Source organism: Chiloscyllium plagiosum, unplaced genomic scaffold, assembly GCF_037043375.1.
Source record: "Chiloscyllium plagiosum isolate Xiang-an unplaced genomic scaffold, Cpla_swu_hap1 HiC_scaffold_22, whole genome shotgun sequence".
NCBI lineage: Eukaryota > Metazoa > Chordata > Chondrichthyes > Orectolobiformes > Hemiscylliidae > Chiloscyllium > Chiloscyllium plagiosum.
This window is the reverse complement of record NW_028270160.1, coordinates 41637121-41658919: the sequence shown is the minus strand read 5'-3', so window position 1 is coordinate 41658919 and position 21799 is coordinate 41637121. Positions and strand designations below refer to the sequence as shown.

At 41.0% G+C, this 21799-nt stretch overlaps 1 protein-coding gene across 3 annotated transcripts in view; it reads right to left on the bottom strand.

Moving 5' to 3' along the window:
• inpp5a (inositol polyphosphate-5-phosphatase A) overlaps nt 1-21799 on the bottom strand; it is a 528339-nt gene that overhangs the window by 30993 nt on the left and 475547 nt on the right. For all 3 annotated transcript variants that reach the window (XM_043712554.2, XM_043712555.2, XM_087998983.1), the window contains exon 12: nt 17958-18031. In XM_043712554.2, the coding sequence (XP_043568489.1) occupies nt 17958-18031 (74 nt within the window). The remainder of the gene's footprint in view (nt 1-17957; nt 18032-21799) is intronic.

The window sequence follows — 21799 nt, the reverse complement described above, 5'->3', positions numbered from 1 at the left end:
TCTGAAAGAATTTTCTGAGTTTCAATGGAATCTTCTGTCATTCTTCAAAATTCTAGAGAATAAAGACCCAGTTACCTCATAAGACAATTCTGAAATCCCAGCAATGAGGTGCTGAACAATAATGTATCAGTCCACCATCCACATGGGGAGTTAAAAGAAATATTTTCACTGGAGCTCCAGCAGTTTGAGTCTAGAGTGTGATTATTTCTGACTTATATTAAATTTGTCTTTTCAATCTAAACTCCAGAGGACTGTGCTTACATTGCAGTTCAGGATCTGTAATTTGAGTATGAAAATCCAGTTACTGGAAGATTGGTTTTAAATCATCTATTGTGATATGTAATTAAATCATTAGAGAAAAACTATATGTTCACACTAGCACTAGTGTTGCAGGGAATCAGAAACTGCTTACGTTAATAATACTGAAATTTGCACATGAGTACATTGTAAGATGGAAACTCCACACGAACCGAACACTGACTTTTAACCTTTTACCAATCCCAAAATATTGTAACGATACAGATGATTATTTGAAACTAATAATATATCTTCTAATTTGGTTGTAAGAACATCAAACACAAAACTAATTTCAAACTAAACATCACACCTAAATGCTCAAAGGCTGATTGGTCCTCGAATCATCAAGTAGATATAACATTTTAAAATGACATTTTTTTTTGCTGTTGTTAATAAAACTAATCTTTTTCAATGATATTTTGATAATTCTGTCATAAAAATGACCAAAATCTCTCTCAGATACGAACCTACCTCACTTGTTTTACTGAATAAACTAAGATGCTGTGTAGCTCATTTATATAAAAAAATCAGTATGGTAAACACAGGACTGCAAACATTGCAGTTAAAATACAATGTGTTAAACAGCTGCTACTTGCAAATGTTACAATAACACCATGGTGACCAAGCTAACAATGGGGTCAAAGGTTTCAGAAGAAAATGGGGTCAATCAGGCAATCCATGGGCTGCAGTAGCAAAGGACAAGAAGTGTAAATATTACTTGAGTCATAGCACCGCATATCAGATCAAAATCACATAGAAGGTTTTGCGACAAAGCAGACTCAAATCTCAGACCTTTCCATGATGTTAACTGAAAATCACAATCAAGGCTTGAAAAAGCTAAATTTAATTCTTAAAAATTTGCCACTGTACTCTGAGTTTCCATTTGTGGGGAGGACCGAAATAAATACTAGTTTCTGATTAACAACTTTCAATGATCCTATCTGATGAGTAAGTCTGAGCTCCACAAATTTGCTAAGACAAACTAAAACAGGTCAGGTCTCAAATGAGGAGCTTCAAGCAAGACTCAATTGACTACAATGTAAACTACCCTCTGATGTCCTGCTACATTGTGAACATCGTGTATGTCCCAGCAGATTACATGGCAACCTAATACAATGCCAAACATAAGGCGGTCACTACTGATTAATTTCTCTAGATTAGTTCTCCTGCATGCTTATCAGAATACAAACTCCAGTATAGGGTGTGTGCCATGCAAAAACAACATTTTTAAACAATGTCACTTTACAACCTTCCAGAATCAATACTGTAATTAATGAATTGCTTGACAATGTAACAATTACTTACATGTTTAACCTTCTTCAAGAAGCCTTCATTCACAATTTGTGTTCTGCTCATTGATCGTTATTTACTGATACTCCTGGATTAAAATCTGAGTTTTGTTTTATTGCTAATCACTGGGACTGTCAAGGGACAGAGTGACTCTTACTTTCAGACTGAAGTGATCAGGTGAGGGGGATCGAAATCTCAAAGTAAACAGGACTCGCAGCGAATTCCCAGGCTAAGTTAGGCATCCTTTTATACAGTCTTTTGGCATGAATAACAGACATGATTCATCCTGACAAAGTTCTATTGAGAGGGGTTTGGCCTAGTGAGTAACCAAAATTGCATGATGGGTTACATTCAAATTGGCCAAGATGCCACATTTCCTAGGTAAACAACTGATTCTGAACACTGTTAGAAATGTAAAGTGGTGCACTGGATAAAATGCAAGTGGGTGTCAAATAAAAAATGTCACTAACATAGTAGGAAACTAAAGAAGGACAAAAGCAGATCTTCCAGAGTCCTGCTCAGGGCACATGTTGACTGAGCTTATTTCTGCAAACAGTTAGAATACAAAATAAGTTTTAAAAAAGAAAATATTCCTGAACAAAAACGCAATCCTAAACAAAGTTCTTTTTTTCTCTTGAGGCCTAACAGAGGTATTTAAATTATCAATTATAAAAATATGCTTCCACTTGTGGGCAGACCAAATCTAGGGGTCATAAATTAGATAGTTTCCAACAAATCAATAACAAATTTAAGGAGAAACTCAAAGAATGGTTGGAATGTGGAATCTGCTACCACAAGGTGTGGTCGAGGTAAATGCATTTAAGGCAGAAGTTGAAAAACACATGAGGGAAAAAGGAAGAGATTGTTGTGCAAATAGGATTAGATGAAGGGGGTGGATAAAGGCTCATTTGGAGCATATATACTAGTGATAGGACCATTTGTTTCTATTTGATTTCATGTGTGTTCAAGTGATCAGTCCACTGTTGTTCCTCTATGCCTTGCAGTCCTGCACTTTCCTCTTCAGTAATCAACAATGTCATAAGGAAAAGCATATATTCGATGTTTCCCTTTGCCTTCCTCATGTGTACCTATGGCAATATACACTCTGCCTGAATGATCCTCAACCTATCAGAAGCTGTTATGCTTTAAGGGTCTAGCTTCTCCACCATCACTACTGAAAATTCATTGGTTCCACCATTAACCATGGCTCATAATCCTGGGAATGGAACTCAGATGTGGAGCTGGGGCAGTGCGCAAATTATCAGAGCTGACTACTTTTCAAAGTCTCAAAGAATCCTGATACCTTGTCAATTCGGTGTAACTTTACATGAAAATCATTGGTCATATGGAACATAAACTTTACTTTAAAGAGAGACATTGCTGAAGCTTTTCCACTTGTACTCATCAGGACTGATGTAAGAATGGCAAATTTCAAACCATCACGAAGACTACAGTGGAAAAGGGGGCTGACTGGTTGTCAAATCATCTCTAATTGCTCAACATAATGCCAAGAGGAAAGTGAGAGGAAGTGATCAGTTGCCTATATTCCTGAATAATTGCCAAAAGATGCAAAACTTGAACAAATTCATGTATTTTCAGATAACATAGACTTATGCATGAATGTGCGTTGGTTCTAGCAACTAGAAATGACATTATGAGCACAAATTTGCAAATTCTTGATTTAATTCTTTCTGTGGACTCAGATGTCACAGAAGTGCCAGCAATTGTTTCCCCTCCCGAAATATCTTCAGGAAGATGGTGAGCTATCTTCTTCAACAATTGCAGTCCCTCTTGTTTGACTTTTCTGCAGCAGTTTAGGGTACAACTGAGCTCCTTGCCAGACCATTTCAATGACTGTTCAGAGTTAACCATGTTGCTGTGCATGAGTCACATGTAAGCCAGACCAGGTGAAGATAGAAGAATTTTTTCCCCTAAAGGACATTATTGATTGAGATGGGTCTCTGTTCCTATTAAAATTTCACCAGTTTATTTTACATTTCCTGATTCATCTTACCAAAGTGAATTACTTCACACTTTTCTGCTTTGAATGTCACCTGCGTCCAGTTCATCAGTGAAGGTCATCCTGAAGTCTCTTACAGTCCCTCTCACTGTTCACTACTTTGCACTCCTCAATGTTACAACAACTAAAATCTTTGCTATTACATCCTCTACATTCAGGTTTATGTCATTAATACACAGTATATCAATACAACAATGATGCATCATCTCAGGGAGGTTGCCCATGGGAATGTTACTGGGCTAGTAATTCAGAAGCTTGCAGCTGAGACCTGAGACCAAGGCTCCTTAGTCAGCATCTTTTAAATTCATAGTAGACAAGCAGGAGGCTGGAAGAGCACAGCAATCCAGGCAACATCAGGAGGTGGAGAAGTTAATGTTTCAGGTATAACCCTTCTTCAGGAATTCCCATTTCACCATCAAACCTGCTGACAAAGACAGGGTGTGGTAGTCTGGAGGATGGACCTCTATGTCACAGAGGCCGAAAGCCAGCTCTCCGACACCATGTCCTACCTCCCCCTTGACCACGACCCCATCATGACCCATCAGGCCACCATCACTCACACGGTCAGTGACCTCATCACCTCTGGTGATCTCCCTCCAATGCCTCCAAACTCAGTCCCGCAGCCCTGCACTGCCCAGTCCTACACGCTCCCAAGATTCACAAGCCCAACTCCTCCGGCCAAACCATCATCGCCGCATGCTCCTGCTCCGCCAAATTCATTTCTTCCTACCTCGACTCCATTCTTTCTCCTTGGTACAGACACTTCCCACCTACAACTGGAACACTAAGCACGCCCTCCACCTCTTCAGTGACTTCCAGTCCTCCGGCCCCCAGGGCTTCATCTGCTGCAGTCCTTGTACACGTCCATACTCCACAATGATGGCCTGTACGCCCTCAGTTTCTTCCTCTCCAACAGACCCATCCAGTCCCCCTCCACCAATACTCTTCTCCGCCTTGCTGAATTAGTCCTCACTCTCAATAATTCTTCCTTCAACTCTTCCCATTTTCTCCAAACCCAGGAGTGACTATGAGCACTCGGATGGGCCCCAGCTATAACTGCCTCTTTGTTGGCTATGTCGAATAGTCCCTCTTCAGTACACACACTGGTACTGTTTCCCAAATCTTCCGCCGTTACATCAATGGCTGCATCGGTGCTGCATCCTGCACCAAGGCTGAACTGGAGCAGTTCATAGACTTCACCAACAACTTCTACCCTCCCTTCAAATTCACTTGGTCTATCTCAGACACATCCCTCTGCTTTGTTGACCTCTCCATTTCCATCTCCACTGACAGTTTATGGACTGACATTTACTATAAACTCAGACTCCCATAACTACCTGGATTAGACTCACCCCCCCAAACGTCGGATCCTGCAAAACCTCAATCCCGTTTTCTCAATTCCTCTATCTCCATCTCATTTGTTCTGATGAGGAGATGTTCCACTCCCAAACATCCCAGATATCCACCTATTTCAAACAACATGCTTTCCCACCAGCCCCATCATTCAGACAGCGCCCCCATCTCATCTCCTCCATTCCTCACTCCACTGCTGTAAATCCCACCCCTAACATAATAAAAAAAAAGGTCCCCCTTGTCCACCCTCACTTCCCATCTCACCAATCTCCACAGCCAACATATTATCCTCAAACATTTCCACTAACTCCAACTGGACCCCACCACTAAGAACATCTTCCTCTCCCGGCCCCTCTCTGTGTTCTATAAGGGCCGTTCCCTTTGCCAATCCTGGGTTTGCATCACTGTCACCAACACCCCCCTCCACCCCAATAACTTCCTCTAACTGCAAAATCTGCCAGCACAGCATCCCTCCCTCCCTCACCTCCCCCCAGGGCCCCAAAAAGGCCTTCCAGATGAAACAGAGGTTCACCTGCTTCCCCAAACTAGTTTACTGCATCAGGTACTTCCCATGTGGTCCTCTCTACATAAGGGAGACTAAACATAGCTTTCTGGAATGTCTCATTGAGCATCTCAGCCAGGCCCATAAGGACCAGCCTGATCTCAACGGTCACCACCCATTTCAATTCCTCTTCCCAGTCCCTCTCCCACGTGTCCATCCTTAATCTCCTCCATTGCCACAGTGAATCCGACCACACATTGGAGGAATAACACTTTACCTTCCACCTAGGTAGTCTATAGCCCGGAGGACTCAACATTGAGCACTTCAATTTCAAATACCCTTCCCACCCATCCCTTGACTCCCTTTCAGTCCTGCCTCCACCCTTCCATTCTACCTACCAACTCTTCCTTCCAGTTTCCAACCGGATTCATCCTTCCCATTGACCAACCAGATTGTACCCATCAACTGTGCTCACTTTTACCAGCACCTTAACCATTCTGACCCTCTCCCCATATTCCCCACTCTTTGTGTGCAGCTCCTCCTACTCCCACCCGAGTTCTGAAGAAGTGTTATATCCAAAACGTCGACTTCTCCACCTCCTGATGCTGCCTGGCTTGCTGTGTTCTTCCAGCCTCCTGTTCATCTACTTTGGATTCCAGCATCTGCAGTTTTTTTTGTCTCTAATCTATTAACCCCATGGCCATTACCATCAAGAAGGACAAAGGCAGTGAATACATGGTAACACCATCATCTGCATGCTCCTCTCTAATCCACTCATCAGCCTGACTTGGAAATATACTGGCACTCCTTCATCATCACTGGGTCAAATGCCTGGAATCCCCTCCTTAACAGCACTATCACATTTCTAAAATTAGTAGTCTGCACCTGTTCAGGAGGTAGCTCACCACCACCTTCTCAAGGTCAACTAGGGATGGGTAATAAATGCTGGCTGAGCCAGCAATGCTCTCATCCCTGAATGAGAAAACAAAAATCAGCTGGGGGTAATTCAACATCAATGAATTAATCTGGAATAAATTGATTAGTATTGATCATGAAACTACCAGATTGTTGTAAAAACTATTCAGGTTCCTGGATGACCTCTAGGGGAAAAAAATCCATAGGATTTGGGGTCTGAATAACATAATGCTTCAGACCTACAGCCATGTGGTTGATTCTTAAGTGCCTAAATATATTGAGCAAGTCACTTCAGTGTATGAAACCCACAGAAAGAAAAATAATGAGCACCTAAACTGTAACTCAATAAGACAGCTCACCACCACCTTCTGAAGGGCAATAAAAGCTGATTTTGTCTGTGGCACTCACAATCAAGACAGAATTTTAAAAAAAAACACAGATAAGAGGTGCATTACATCTGTCTGTCTGCATTGTGACTATTGTCCTGTTGTGTTGTTTTCTGCAGGAATAAAAATGAACTTGCATTGCTACAGTGCTATGCAAGTCCTTATATTCACAAAAGCGCAGCAGGTCAGGCAGCATCCAGGGAACAGGAGAATCGACGTTTCGGGCATAAGCCCTTCTTCAGGAATGAGGAAAGTTTGTCCAGCAGGCTAAGATAAAAGGTGGGGAGGAGGGACTTGGGGGAGGGGCGTCGGGAATGTGATAGGTGGAAAGAGGTCAAGGTGAGGGTGATAGGTCAGACTGGGGTGGGGGCGGAGAGGTCGGGAAGAAGATTGCAGGTTAGGAAGGCGGTGCTGAATTTGATGGATTTGACTGAGACAGGGTGGGGGGAGGGGAAATGAGGAAACTGGTGAAATCCGAGTTCATCCCTTGTGGTTGGAGGGTTCCTAGGCGGAAGATGAGGCGTTCTTCTTCCAACCGTCGTTTTGTTGTGGTCTGACGATGGAGGAGTCCAAAGACCTGCATATCCTTGGTGGAGTGGGAGGGGGAATTGAAATGTTGAGCTACAGGGTGGTTGGGTTGGTTGGTCCGGGTGTCCCAGAGGTGTTCTCTGAAACGCTCCGCAAGTAGCCGGCCTGTCTCCCCAATATAGAGGAGGCCACATCGGGTGCAGAGGATGCAATTTCCAGCAACACATTTCCAGCTCTGATCTCCAGCATCTGCAGACCTCACTTTCTCCTTATATTCACAAAGCACTGTATTGGCAACAAATTATATTTGAAGGTGTAACCACTGACTTTCTGTATGCAATTTATATATGCAATTTGGGCAGTTACTTCACGAACGGCTACATTGAACTGACTGATCCAAGAGATTCAGTGATGCTGGTTAAAGGGTTCATTGTTAGCTATGACACGAATGTACTCTATAGTTCTTCAGGCTAAAGGGATCAAGGACATAGGGAGAAACAGAAACAGTTTACCGAGTTGGATGATCATCCATGATCCTATTGAATGGTGGAACAGTGACTCGAAGGGCTGAATGACCTATTCCCTACTCTTATTTTTCTGTTTCCATGACTCCGCTGATATCTTTGGCTAATATCATTAAGTCTTTTCATTCTCTGGAACAAGAACATGGACCTTGCTTTAGTGTCTGGCCTGAAACACTGTACAGGTGACAAAGCAGCATGCCTCCACTATCAACTACACACTATCAACATCCTTTCTCCCCCAGCACTCTAGCCCACAACATGGCATAAATACTGCCCCCTTCACACTTCACGTCAGCTCTGATGAAGAGTCATCTAGACTCGAAATGTTAGCTTGCTCTCTCTCCATGGATGCTGCCTGACCCGCTGTGATCTCCAATGTTTTTTGTTTTCAGTACAGGTTCCAGCATCTGCAGTAATTTGCTCCTGCCTCCAGTATCACCGATGCATTTGTGGTTCTGGATTAGTGTTGAACCTAACCTTTCTAACTCAGAAGTGAAAATGCTATAGCTGATTTAAAGCCAGAACATGAAGGTAATTTAACAATTATTTGCAATCCAATATTGGGAAAAGATAAGTTTTAACAGTCAATAATTAGGCATAGAATTTCACTAATCAAAGGGTTTCTTCCAAATACCCATACAATAAATACTAAATCAGTACTTCAGATCCTTGAGAGATTTCTTGCAATAACCTTCCTGATGTGATATGTTACTTCAAAATTTGTGATATTTTCCAGTATGTTTAAAAATTAGTAGATTTTAGCTACCTAGTTAACAGTTTTTCAGATTCAGAACATTGTCGCACTGTAGTGAATGTGGCAATGTCTATTTTGCTCACGGAGCTTTACTGAATGGACTTTGGTCTTAAGGAATTTGTAAGGATGCAAATAATTTCTAATACCAGAAGAATAATCATATTGCTACAACTTCTGTTAACATTATAAAAAATAATTGTTCCAATGTAAAGCGATTTGCACATTGACATATGTACTGAAAACAAAACATTATATATATCTGGGAATTCCAGATCATGTGTTCATACAAATGATTCAATGAGACATAGTAGCTTTCAAATATTTCACTTGAAATTCTTTCACAATTTGCATGTTTTGAATATTAACTTCTTGAGCCTATGAAGTTTTTTTTGAAATTCAATGTATTTTGTCAAGATGGTGTAAATACAATTGGCCTTTCCAAATTCAAGTCATTTCTTATCAGTCACAAGAGATTGTAGTAATCATGTGGTTATTGAACAGAATCAGATCTGGATTAGGACAGGTACAGTCAATCCAATTGTTTTATGATGCCCAATTCCTCTGAACAAAATTTTATTAAATTTCGTTAGCTACTTAATTGAACTTTGAGAAAATTTCAAGCCATTTTTTGTCAGCTCATTATTTAAATGTACATTTATGGTGTAGAAAACTTGCTACAAACTTCTTTTATTATTACAAGAATCACATGTATTTATAATTTTTAATTGATTCAACTATTTCCCATGTATCAGAGAACACAAACATACTACGTTTTTTATGTTTTCAAAGCTTTTATGCTAAGTTACTTTTTTGACCTATCCTCATACACCTGCAGAGTTTCTAGGATGTCTGCTAACTTGCCAAATCCAGCTTCAACGAGTCTCAGTTTACTATTAAACACCCAACGGTGAAGAGACAACTGTATATCATTCCTTACTCCCATTGCTCCTGTCTAGACTTGGCAAACACCCTGAAGCGGGAAAGAAGCCATTCATTTAATCATTTTGGCTGAAAGGACAATGTATTCCCTGCTGTGCATGTTAGCAGTTTCAAACATAATCAATGCTTAATGTCTTCATAAATAATACAACTGAGACTCTTAACAAATTATCATTTAATTTTATGAACTGCAAAAGACTAGCTCTTCATTAACTAATGTTTAATGCCAGTCCTGACTTCCTGTTCTCCACTAAGATTACATGTAATTATTAAGTAATGATTTAACACTGAAAGATTATTAAATGTTGTTTTGAAAATCAAAATAATTAAACTGGAATCTTCAAATTTTTTGGAACAGCGTAATATCCTGGTACATGTTACCATTGAAAGAAATGCCAACTTGTAGAGCGGATCACAGTGGCACACTATTTAATCATTTGGATATAACAGTAGCACGTCCAGATTTCCAGAAGTTAAAACTGGGATGAAAGGCAAAAGTCCATGATAACTGATATGTTGGGGTAATCAATGGCAGGAGTCTGGGAAATGGGCAGTTGAAGGTGGGAGGCAATGTAATTGTGGGAGACATCTGATGGAATATGCTCAGTCAGAATTGGCAACTCTAATCCATAGATTGTTTAAAAGGCATCATTAGCAATGGCACATTCAGTGCCAAAGTGAGGAGATGGGGGAGGGAGAAATTCATGCCAGGAAGGATACTGGTTCATTGTATATAATGGTGTGATATAACACATTTACAGGAAGAAGGACAACATTTCACACAGATTTGTTCCAATCAGGCATTGTTTATATTTGACAAAAAGGAAAAAAATTGAAAACCAGACTGTATGAACTAATTTTAGGAAGTTATCAGGACACTGGGGCACTTCGTGAAGAATGGAGACAAATCTAGGATGTCCGACCACCCTATATAACATACACACCATGCCGATTTTACAGATTTCGTCAAGTTTTGGGTTTTGCTCATCTTGACTTTCTGGTCCAAACAGACAAGAAATTTAATAATAACTCAGCATTAAGCTGTGATCACACAACTGTATTGTATTACGATAACTCCTCCCAGTGATAAAGGGCTCTTTGCCAGGTAAGTTTGCACAGGAAAGTTTGTACATGTTCTTTTTGAGTATGTGTTTACCATGATAAGAGGTTTGAAGTGACCTGTCAGAATCTAACACTCCATCAATTCCATGTCATGCCTCTCTGGCTCCAGAATGACCACTAACATGGGAAAGCCAAATTCTGCACAAATACGTGCAGTGTTCAGACTTGTCACAGTTGGCCTGATCGATGACTTCTTGAGCGTAAGCAATATACATTTACAGCTTGTACCACATTCTTTAAATCCAAACACAAGGCATGATAATGCAACTGACTAAACTAATGTCCACAAAATATATTTTGGAAACACAGCAATCTGCACATTAAACAGAATCCAAAGAGTAATGAGTGGATACTGGGGCAGAAGAAGATTGCAGAAGCAGGATGGAGAAAGGCCACAATATATTTTATCTGTTATATTATTGTGACAGACACACAGAACTCTAAGTCTGGATTAGAATGTCCAGGTTCTGGAGTTGAACTTGAGTTCAGAATCTTCTGACTTGGAGAAAAGAAACCATAGTGAATCAGCACCTTAAATTGTCTGCACTTTCAGATTGGTTCAGTTCCTGTGATTTGGTGAGCTGACAATCTCAACCATGCAGCTCTAGGGAAGTTGTTTAAAGCAAAGAGGAAGCAATTTGATGGTTCCCACAGCCTTTAAGTTATCAAAATAGTGCTTCAGTACCAAACAGACCCACAGCCTGTAGACCTCTGAAACATTTAGTCAGAACAAAAAGGCAACCAAAACATGTGAAATTGCACCAAAGACTAAAGAATCAATCTTGCAACTAACCTGCAACTTTGGCATGATCTTTTAAAGTGACAGTGGTGGTGGGAGCTCCTTTGAGACATTTGATGACGTTGTCAGCTTTGTGAGCTTTTAAGAAAGTATAGGTTCCAGGGCTCTGATCTACTGACTGAAGCTGTAGTAGTTTAACTCTTTTGCTTGTTGCTGGTAGTCACTAGGAGTGAGTAAACTAACCCCTCGCAAATAAGGCCAACACAAAAACGAGAGTGTAAAATTTTGCAATGAAATGCTGGGTGTCTCTCATATTCCCTTAAGTCAGGGATATAAGGAAGCCTCACGCACATGATGCAAAAGTAAACAAACTATTCAGCCTGGACAGCAACATCGGATCAGAGAAAACATTTTCAAAATTCAGATGTCTGAAGCAAGGTTACAGATTAGAGAGACCGCTTCCCCACAGCTTGGTTGAACTGTGATTTGGGGCCAGGAGTAAGTTAAAAAGACTTTAAATTGCTTTCAATTTAAAAACTGAGGATTACAGGAAAGGCTGGGATGGGGTGGGATGCCAGAGATACACAGGGCATCAATTTCCAGCCTTGGAAGATAGCGCATCAGTCAGACACCGGGAAGAGTTTTTTGGGCCTGCCTGAAGCTTCTGAGGGCTGAGCAGGAGAAATTAACTGTGCAAGAAGCAATAATTGAAATGCCTGACAGCAGGCTATAGGTTTGCCACTAAGTCTTTCAGATGGGTTGACACTCCCACCCTTCATGGTCAGAACCTCTTTTCTGTTCATCAGCGTGCCACAAACACTCATTAACACCTCAGCCCCCAATGCAATTATGCTCAGAGGTACAATCTTCTTAGCTAAAAATGAATGTGTTCACAAACCTGATGTATATATATCCAAGGCATGTACCTGGCCAGGTACAAACCTCTTCAGTGACTTGTTTCCTTCCCAACCAAGCGGTTTCACTGCACATAGGGGCTTAATGTGTCAGGGGTGAAGCTTCCCTATGTCAATCAGCTTTTCAGAAGTCTCAATCTTCTGTGGTTTTGCTTCCTGTAGTTACAAGTGTAAGCAGTGAAGGATAACTGGGCCCACCAGCCTGAGCTAGCCACATCTGGCCAAGCAGCTAATCTGACCAGAGCAAGCAAGTGGGACTCATCTGAAAGGGGGTCCAAAATGAAAAGTGGTCTCTGCTGAAAAGAGGGCAGACAAAAAAAGGTTCTCAAAAAGGTTGGCAGGGTGGAAAGGAACACAAGAGGATCAAACGTAAAGGGCATGGTCATCAGGGGCACTGGAAGGTTCCTGAGGAATCCAGGGACAAAACTGGGATACAGTGGGGAGAATCACAGTGAAATATGAAAATGGGGTAATTAGATGTGCTAGGGAGGCAGAATAATCAGGTGAACTGAGTGAGGGACAGTGAAACGGTCAGGCACAGTGTGGAATTCCAGATGGTTGTGAGAAGAGAAGAAACATTGAGGGGAAATGCCGAAAGGGCTATTAGTCACATGGGAGATTGTAAAAGGAAAGAAGTGATGCCAGCGGAAAGGAGAAGGGCATCTACACCAACATCCCTAGGTTTGCAGGCTAGACAAAGATAGGTGGAGTGATAGGTGGCATTGTGGAGGTGGGGAGGCTGCAGAAGGATTTGGATACATTAGCAGAGTGGGCAAACAAGTGGCAGATGGAGTCCAACATGGGAAAATGTGAGGTCATGCACTTTGGTAGGAAGAATAGAGGCAGAGATTATTTTCTAAATGTTGAGAAAATTCAGAAATCCAAAATGCAAAGCGACTTGGGAGTTCTAGTCCAGGATTCTCTCAAGGTAAACTTGCAGGTTGAGTCAGTGATTAGGAAGACAAATGCGATGATGGCATTTATTTTGAGAGGACTTGAATATAAAAGCAGGGATGTACTTCTGAGGCTCTATAAAACTCTGGTCAGACCACATTTGGAGTATTGTGCATACTTTTGGGTCCAATTTCTCAGGAAGAATACACTGGTCCTGGAGCGTGCTCAGAGGAGATTCACGAGAATGGTCCCAGGAGTGAAAAGTTTAACATATGAGGAACTTTTGAGGACTCTGGGTTTATACTCTATGGAGTTTAGAAGGATGAGGGGGGACCTAATTGAAACATATAGAATACTGAATGGCCTGGACGGAGTGGATGTTGGGAAGATGTTTCCATTGGTGAGAGAGACTAGGACCCAAGGGCACAGCCTTAGAGTGAAGGGAAGATCTTTAGAACAGAACTAAGCCACAGAGTAATAAATCTATGGAATCCATTGCCACAGAAGGCTGTGCAGGCCAGCTCATTGAAGATATTTAAGAATGCAATAGATACATTCTTGACTATCAAGGGGTTCAAAGGTTATGGGGAGAAAGCGGGAGGATGGGGCTGAGAAACTTATCAGCCATGATTGAATGGCGGAGCAGACTTAACGGACTGAATGACCTAATTTCTGCTCCTTTGTCTTATGATCAATCCCATTCACTTCCTGTCATTCACTAACCTTTACAAGAAGGAAACCCAAGAATCACCAGCAGCATACAGAGTCTTATGGCACAATGATTGTGTTCCTATCTCTGGGCCCAAACATCTGGCTTTAAGTCCCACTCAGGAAGTGCTTGTCACAGAAGAGTGTCAGAGCACATTCAAATAGGGTGTCTTTAAAAAGGAAATCAGCAACAGTGTTGATGGTGCAGTAGAGGGCTTTTCCAGAGTCAACTTTCATATGCACATGCTGGTGAATAAGAAGTTCATAGGGATGAAATTGTTCTGCAGGCTGTAGCACTGAGTGGCAGGGAAAAACGTAAGCTACCTTGAATCACCATTGAGCTGACTGCCACATACATGGAAAGCAATGTAAAGATCAAGGCCACAAAGATCCTCCACACGGGCACCATCAGGAAAGGGAGAACTACCTACAGGTCATGGAGGATCCTCCACAGGGCAGGATTTGTAATAGCACCTGACCAGCCTGATAAGGGCTCAAAGGGCAACTTGACTGTACCAAGATCTCAAGTGGAAAACAAACACCCTGTTCCTGATGTTTCTTCATAAATCAGCGCTTCCAGATCAGGCAGTCGACCAAGATAACCCAGCAGCTGTGTTAACTTTCCTAAGGATAAGGAGGAGGGGGACAGCACCGACAAAACCAAGGACACTAGGCTCAGGGGATTGCAGCTGTGGATGGGTAAACAACACATGAAGAGGGTAACCAGGGCCTTCTGCAGCATTGAGCAATCTACCCAGAGAGGCTTTACCAACGGTGTCACAGCTAGCTGCAGATGAGTGAAAGACAGTTTCAGAGGTTTCTTTGTATGACTAGAGATATCATTAGCTACATTTGCCCCCGCCTGCAGGCAGTGCTGCAGCAGTGATGTCCCTACGGCATAGAATTTTACAGCAGCATTGAGTTAACTTGCCACGGGCTAGTTCAAACCTCAATTGGAGATCTTGCTATCATCTACCAATCGGCAGCTTATAAGCATGTGTGTGAGTTCACTGATGCCCTTTGCAGTAAACAATATTGTTTGTTCACTTCACTGTGGGTTCAGAGAGCCAAGTTGTTACCTGCATCATTGGGATCCCTTAGAGAGCCCAAGGGATAATTGAGTGCACACAGGTGATGCATGGATCTTCATAGCATCATCTAGCCACATTCCTTAATTGGAAGGGAGTGCATTCCCTCAATATCCAGCTGATTTGTGACCACAAGCAGCAATCCCAGCAGGCATGCACCCCACTCTTCAGGGAGCTGTCACAATACTTGTGTTCTGTGCAACTCCCAGTTTCCCTGAGCATTTGTACTCCTTGCATGATCTCCAAGGTTGACTCATGGGTGACAATGGGTACACCCAGTTCTCCATCAGTCCTCCAAGTGTCAGAGACCTGAGCTGTTTCTTCCTCCTTTAGCTGCAGACTCACGTCAGTGCTGTGCTCACCAGAATGTGACCCCAAGCGTAACTGGTTACATTATCAGCCAAGGTGAATGTCTCCGCACTGGTGGAGGGTGGGAGAATAGTCTTGATGTTGCATTCTCTGAGAATCACAATTGTCACTGTTCAGAAGTGTGCTGTGAGGTGCTTGCAGAGATGGTTCTGGAGGCCAGGAACCTCTGGCTTGGGAGTGGGTCTGGAGGTTGCATTTAAAGACAAAAAGACTTGCTCATCATACAATTTGCCACCCTCACCCAAGGTTTCATTAAAACATTGGTTCCTCATGTGCAGCTGGAAGGAGCAGATTGGAGGCTTTGTCATTAAATACAATCTTCTCTTCAGCTCAATCATGCTTCACTCGCTCAGTTGCCAGCTAAATAGCTTGCTCCTCAAAGACGGTCAGGATCCATACATCAGGCACTCTTGCTCCTACCATCTGTCTGTGCATGCTCATACCTTTTATTATACATGTTCTTCTCTTTCAGGAGAGTAGCATTAAGAGACATTAGCATGGTTACTTTAGTATTTTGCCTGCATTGACAGATACAGGTAGAGCTGCCAATAACCAGGTCTGTGGATGTTACTGTTAAAAAGAGTGTGGTATGGGTGAAGTTAGGAATTGAAGGGTCTAGAAAATGATTCAATGTCATCCAAGAGCTAGAACTGATGCAAATTGATAAAGTATTATATGGCCTGAGGTACCTGTGAGGTGTTCATCTCAAGGTCATACTTTGTGACAGTGTCCTTGTCCCACGCAAGTCTCTGGTGAAGAGTTATCATCTGTGCATGCTCTTGTTAGGATGAAAGGATAGTGAATTGTTCAGGTGTGAGCTATGGAATGTTGTAGCTCCTTTTATGGGTTAAACATGAACACAGACAGATGTGTGAGAGGCAACAGCACTCTGGTACAAATAATGCTGCATTGGCAGCAGAAGCGAAGTTTCAGATGTTGACTGCATATGAGGCAAGTGATGAAGATGGCTGACAATCCAACTTGTGTGAGACAATCCTGCACAGTGGCAAGCTTAGATTGCTAACTCATGCTCATAGAGTCATGAAGCATTGAGCAGACAGTGGTACATATGCCAAGCGAAGTGCCAAACAGATCATTCATTCACTTGCAACAAGGGAGCCACATTTTCTTGAGCCACCCATGGGTGCTGATCTCCGCAGCCTCTTCAGTCCACCCTGCCCTCCTCAGTTACGCTGGCCTCATTGCCATCTCAGGGGAATAACATTTCCTTTCTCTCTTGGGCAGTCTCCAGGAGAAACTCTCCTGAGGTGTTACTGAATCATGCTCACTTTTTGCTGACATCTGAAAGCAGAGCACTGATGAGTGATACTAGTGGGTTGCAGAATATGAAGTGGTATCTTTTAAACTTGGTGCTTGGAATTTGGAGTCTGGCAGGCTCTGGCAGTTGTGGCAGGCAGTTATTCCTGATGAAGGGCTTTTGCCCGAAACGCCGATTTTACTGCTCCTCGGATGCTGCCTGAACTGCTGTGCTCTTCCAGCACCACTAATCCAGAATCTGGTTTCCAGCATCTGCAGTCATTGTTTTTACCTAGAACGTCCCACCTGCCTACACACTGGGACATGAATGTACAACAAGCTAAGAAAAATGTGCAAGAAACCTGACCCACTCTTACATAAAAGTACCTCCCAACTTTGGGCCTGCCTTCGCACTTAGTCTCACAAAAAAGATTGTGCCCATGGACTCAATAAATTGGCTCTGATGGACTGGATAGCTTTCTTCTTATATTCTTATCTTTTTAAATTCAGATTTATTGCTAACATTCCAACTTAAAAGAATGAATGCTGGAATCATTGATGGCACAATGCATTTACCTTGCCAGTAATCCTGCTGATAAAATAACCAGTTGTTGTACAATGAAAGTTCCTACAGTATTGCTTTGCAAAGTAGTAAAGTACCAAATGAAAGCTTACCTGGCTTATAAAATTCTTCAGGAGCAGCATATTCGGAATTTACTTTATGAAATTCAGAATATATTCAAAATGGTGCTGTTTTATTTTATAATGGTTTTATTAGTTTGTCTATTTATCTATTTGTCTAGTGCACAAGTAATTCAGAGATATACCAAAATAATATTTGTACAAAGGGTATCAGCTGTGTTTTAGTGGACTATATCCAACAAAAGTCAGAGGATATTAGATCACATGACAGAATGAGCATCATTACCAAGTTATTTTCAACTTGAGCAAAAGATGAAATATTTTGTAATTTACTGCAGACTTTAAGAGTCATGGCTAATAAAATATGTTCAAGGAGATCCTACAACATGACAAGGTAAATACTGGGTTTTAATAAGGCACAGGCTATCCCACAGCATAAACAATCAAAGGTCAAGTCATAACCTGAATGTAAACAAATCCCCTTTCTTCCATTTTCTGATGGAGGCAGGGGCCCTGTTAATTATCACTAATCCAACAAATTATTTTCAAAGAACACAGATAAACACAGTCCCACCTCTCACATCGGCATATTGAGATTAGCTAAAAGAAATCTAAATATTTTTAATATTAAGATTTTATTTGAAACATAAAGTTCTAAAATATAAAACATTCATTTAAATGTTTGTTGTAGAATTACAGTAGTATAAATTTTGTACCTTGGTGGAAACGATATCTCTTGTTCACTCAACTTGTCTTTGAATACGGACAACTCTCTGTCAAATTCTAAAAGCTGAAAAGAAATTGATTAACAGAAGGTTATTCTACAGTATCTTGTACTTAAGGCATTTCATTAATCCACTGAACAATCATGTTTAAATATCATTTCTCAACATCAGATTTCTCCCCTGCCTTAATCTCTAGAAATTATTGGTGTCTTGATAGCAGATGGTTGCATATATCACGCTGTAAGTGTTGACCACTTTTGGAATATAAAGGAGATTACAGCAATCCTGTCTCCTTTTGATATCCAATACCAAATATCGCCATCAGAAAGAATCATGGCTAACTTCCTCCTTGTCAACTGACAGATGCAGAGGGCAACAGAGGTTTGTCTAGTCTGCTATATTGTCGGAGGAAAGCATCCAGTAGTTCAAATAAGGATCAAACCATGGATCATGTGATCTCAGACTCTGTAATTCACTGAACAAATTGTTGAGCCAGTAGAATGTACTAATCAATATTTTACTGGCAATTCGACTTACTTTATCTCATTATAATTACATTTTTTAATATCTATATATAAATATTAACGTCCATGCCTTTATGACAAAAGTTGCCGACTCTTTTATGCAAGGTGTCCTTTCCAAATTGGCATTCGTATTTATTTTTACCTTTTGTTCGTTATTTTTCCATTTCCTTATTTTGATATTGAATGGCCTCATGCCTGAAAATTGTACATTCAATATTTTATAGGATAAGGCCCTTCTCCTTTTGGTTAGTTCTTCACTGGTACCAATGCCAAAATGAACACTGATTCCAAATAGACAACGAAACCTAAATTAGGTGACTGACTGATAAAATCCTCAAATACACCTCAATGCAAATAACTCTTGGTAGTAGCCAGTGCACAGGAGCAGTCAAAATTTCCAGCGACTTTTAAATGATAAATTAATGTCAGTGCTAGAATCAGGCATGTAATTCAATTTAAAACTTCAGAGCACAAAATGACTGGGGGAGGGGTAATTCTCATTACAAACCTTAAGGGAGTTAGATGGTTCATTCAGTTTGGTTTGTGATGACCTGAACTAAATACAATCTCAAGTCTGAAATTATGACATTCATTTTCTACACATAATACGGTTTTCGTGCATTATTCTCCCATTTAAAGGGTACAAATGTATTTTCTTAACTTTTACTGCAACCCAAGATTAGATCACAGAGCTATTAGCCGGTTTTGAACAAACATCCATTCAAATTTCTACAAACAGCATTATCTTTGCATCAATATTTGTTCTTATCCTGGATTCTAAGTGAATAAGTGACTGAATGCTCATAATAATCTGTTCTGCTACTGACCATCACTCTTTGTAAGTGCCGTTTCCTATTCTGACAAGTATGTCATCAAAATAACACCTTTTATGACTACAGCGTGTTTATGCTACTGCCCATTAATCATCTCTCATCTCACAGCTGCGCTGATACCATTGTATGGGTGGCAGAGGTTCTGATCTAAATTAGATTATGTCCCTCTATCCCATGCCACCTCATAAATCATTCCTGAAATGCAAAATTAGCAGCTACTTGTACACATTAATTATCCGTACAAAGGCAGTCACCTGAGCCACCTGCAAGGATGACCAGTTCTTCCACCTTTCCATTTAGAGTCAGGAATCAAAGTCCTTTCTATTTGTAACACAGCCACGTTGTTCAAACATTTTCATTGCTTTATCAACTATGGACCTATCCACTTCATTGAACAAATGTCTTCAACATTTATAACTTATAACGAAAATGTGACCAAGGGCACTCTTGTTTTGAACATATTCAAATTCAGACAGTCCTTGGCCTCAATGTTTATTGCCAGTGAAACTGAAGCTTAAATAGGTTTAAACTCAGACTGAGTACACTGACCTGAGGCTACACCCCTCCCACAAGGCAATACTCTACTTTAACTAATTTTAAAACTAATTGAGATTTGCGTCGATTCAAAATGAGGGTCCAGTTACAACTGGAAAGCAATACTTGATGACTCATGATGTGCAATTTTACAATTTTCATGAGCTGGGGAAGTCTGTCCGATATCAAACTCACCAGAGAAGAACGGCAGGAATTCTAATTGCTAAGTTCAAAAAGGAATTGCACTGGAATCATTATAGGTTAGGAGGAGGAGGGAAGTTCTCCCTAGGCTCCTTATGAAGTCTTCAGTCATCCCCAGTGCCAGCGTCCCAACAGCTACCAAGACTCTTACCTAGTAATAACTATAGATCAGAGGGGACTACTTTATGTCTTATCTGCCTCCAGCAACTGACAATGTCATTATCAGGACACAGAATAGTCTGAAATTATTTATAAAGTCAAGGAGTTAAACTGACCCAATCCCAGAGCTGAATTTCCCACAAGGATTTCCTGCCCACATCCTGTCTCATCCATAGCCAATCCCAGTTAAAATCAAATCCTAAATGTTTTAATTACCATACAAGAAAATTACTAGAATTATATTGATATTCAAGTGGACTTCATGACAAAATGACGTGACCAGATTTGAATGCCATCCAATAATTCAATGCTGGATGAGCAGAAATTTCCTCCAATTAAGTATTGGGAAGACCAAGGACATTGTCTTTAATTCCTGCCACAAACTTCAATCCCTGTGCATGTATGAATTATAGGTATAATTTCACATATACCTTTACCATTATGTTTTGTTCAGAACATTGAAAGCAGCATTGTAGTGCTTTTTATGTCTAGCCATATTCTTAATTGTCAGTGTTTTCATTCACATGTAAAATAAAGGAGACACTAAAACCAAAAAGGTTTTGTTTGACTGTAGAAGAGGCCATCTACAGTACTGGGAATGGACATAAAACTATTACTATCAGCAACCTTGTAAATATATCAAGTATCCACATCCACCACTCACTAGGTCTAAAAGCAGGATATGGGTTGGATTTAAAAGTTTTTAGTGGGCTAAGGGTGACAGAGTGCAAAGTGAATGGTGTGTTTGCTTCTATCATCTCATTAAATCAAGTGTTGGACTGCTATTCAGTGGGTCTCTGGCAGGGTGACAGCCAGTTCGTAATGTTAACAGGCCTCTGCAACCAATCAAGAGTCTAGACTGGGATCATGTGACGTAGCAGAGAGGTCATACTGTGAATAGGAACTTCGTGATAGTTTCAAAGGTCCCTTGCTTTCTGAAACTCTATTTCTTATGGTGGGCTGAAAAATGTCAGTAAAAGAAGTCAAATCATACAGATGCTTCCACTTCCACCACTATAATTGGTTGCTACTTGCAGCCATGATACTGGTGGCAGAATGTTTCTTCCACTCTTGTGCTGTCTTATCTTATCTGCCATAAAACATTCTCACATGTTTTTCCCAGTTCACACCTGTGAAATGAAGAGTTAGGTATATATGATTCTCTCACAAACTCTTCAATTCTTAATTTCAAAATGGCACCTGGGCTCCCAATTTCAATGCCCACACAATCTCTCTGATTTCTGAGGTTGAGCAGTGATGTTGTTGACCCAATATCATCTGGCTTGTAGGGTTGGCCTGCCCAACTTGTAGCCATAAAACCCAGCTGAACACTGCATCCTAAGGTGAAAAACTAAAAAGCTGTGCATTTGCAAAGAATTGTAGCATTAATGCAAAATATAGAAATGTTCAGTGTGGTTCATTGACAGGATTTCACAAAGTTTTCCACCATCCCTGAATGGTTAATTCTACTTTCTGACACTCTGGATAACCACAGTCAGCGGAACAACAGCTATTACTCTTCAGGACCTACAGCCCAAACCTGCAGTGAGTCAGATTAAGAGGTGATGCTACTTACATTTGT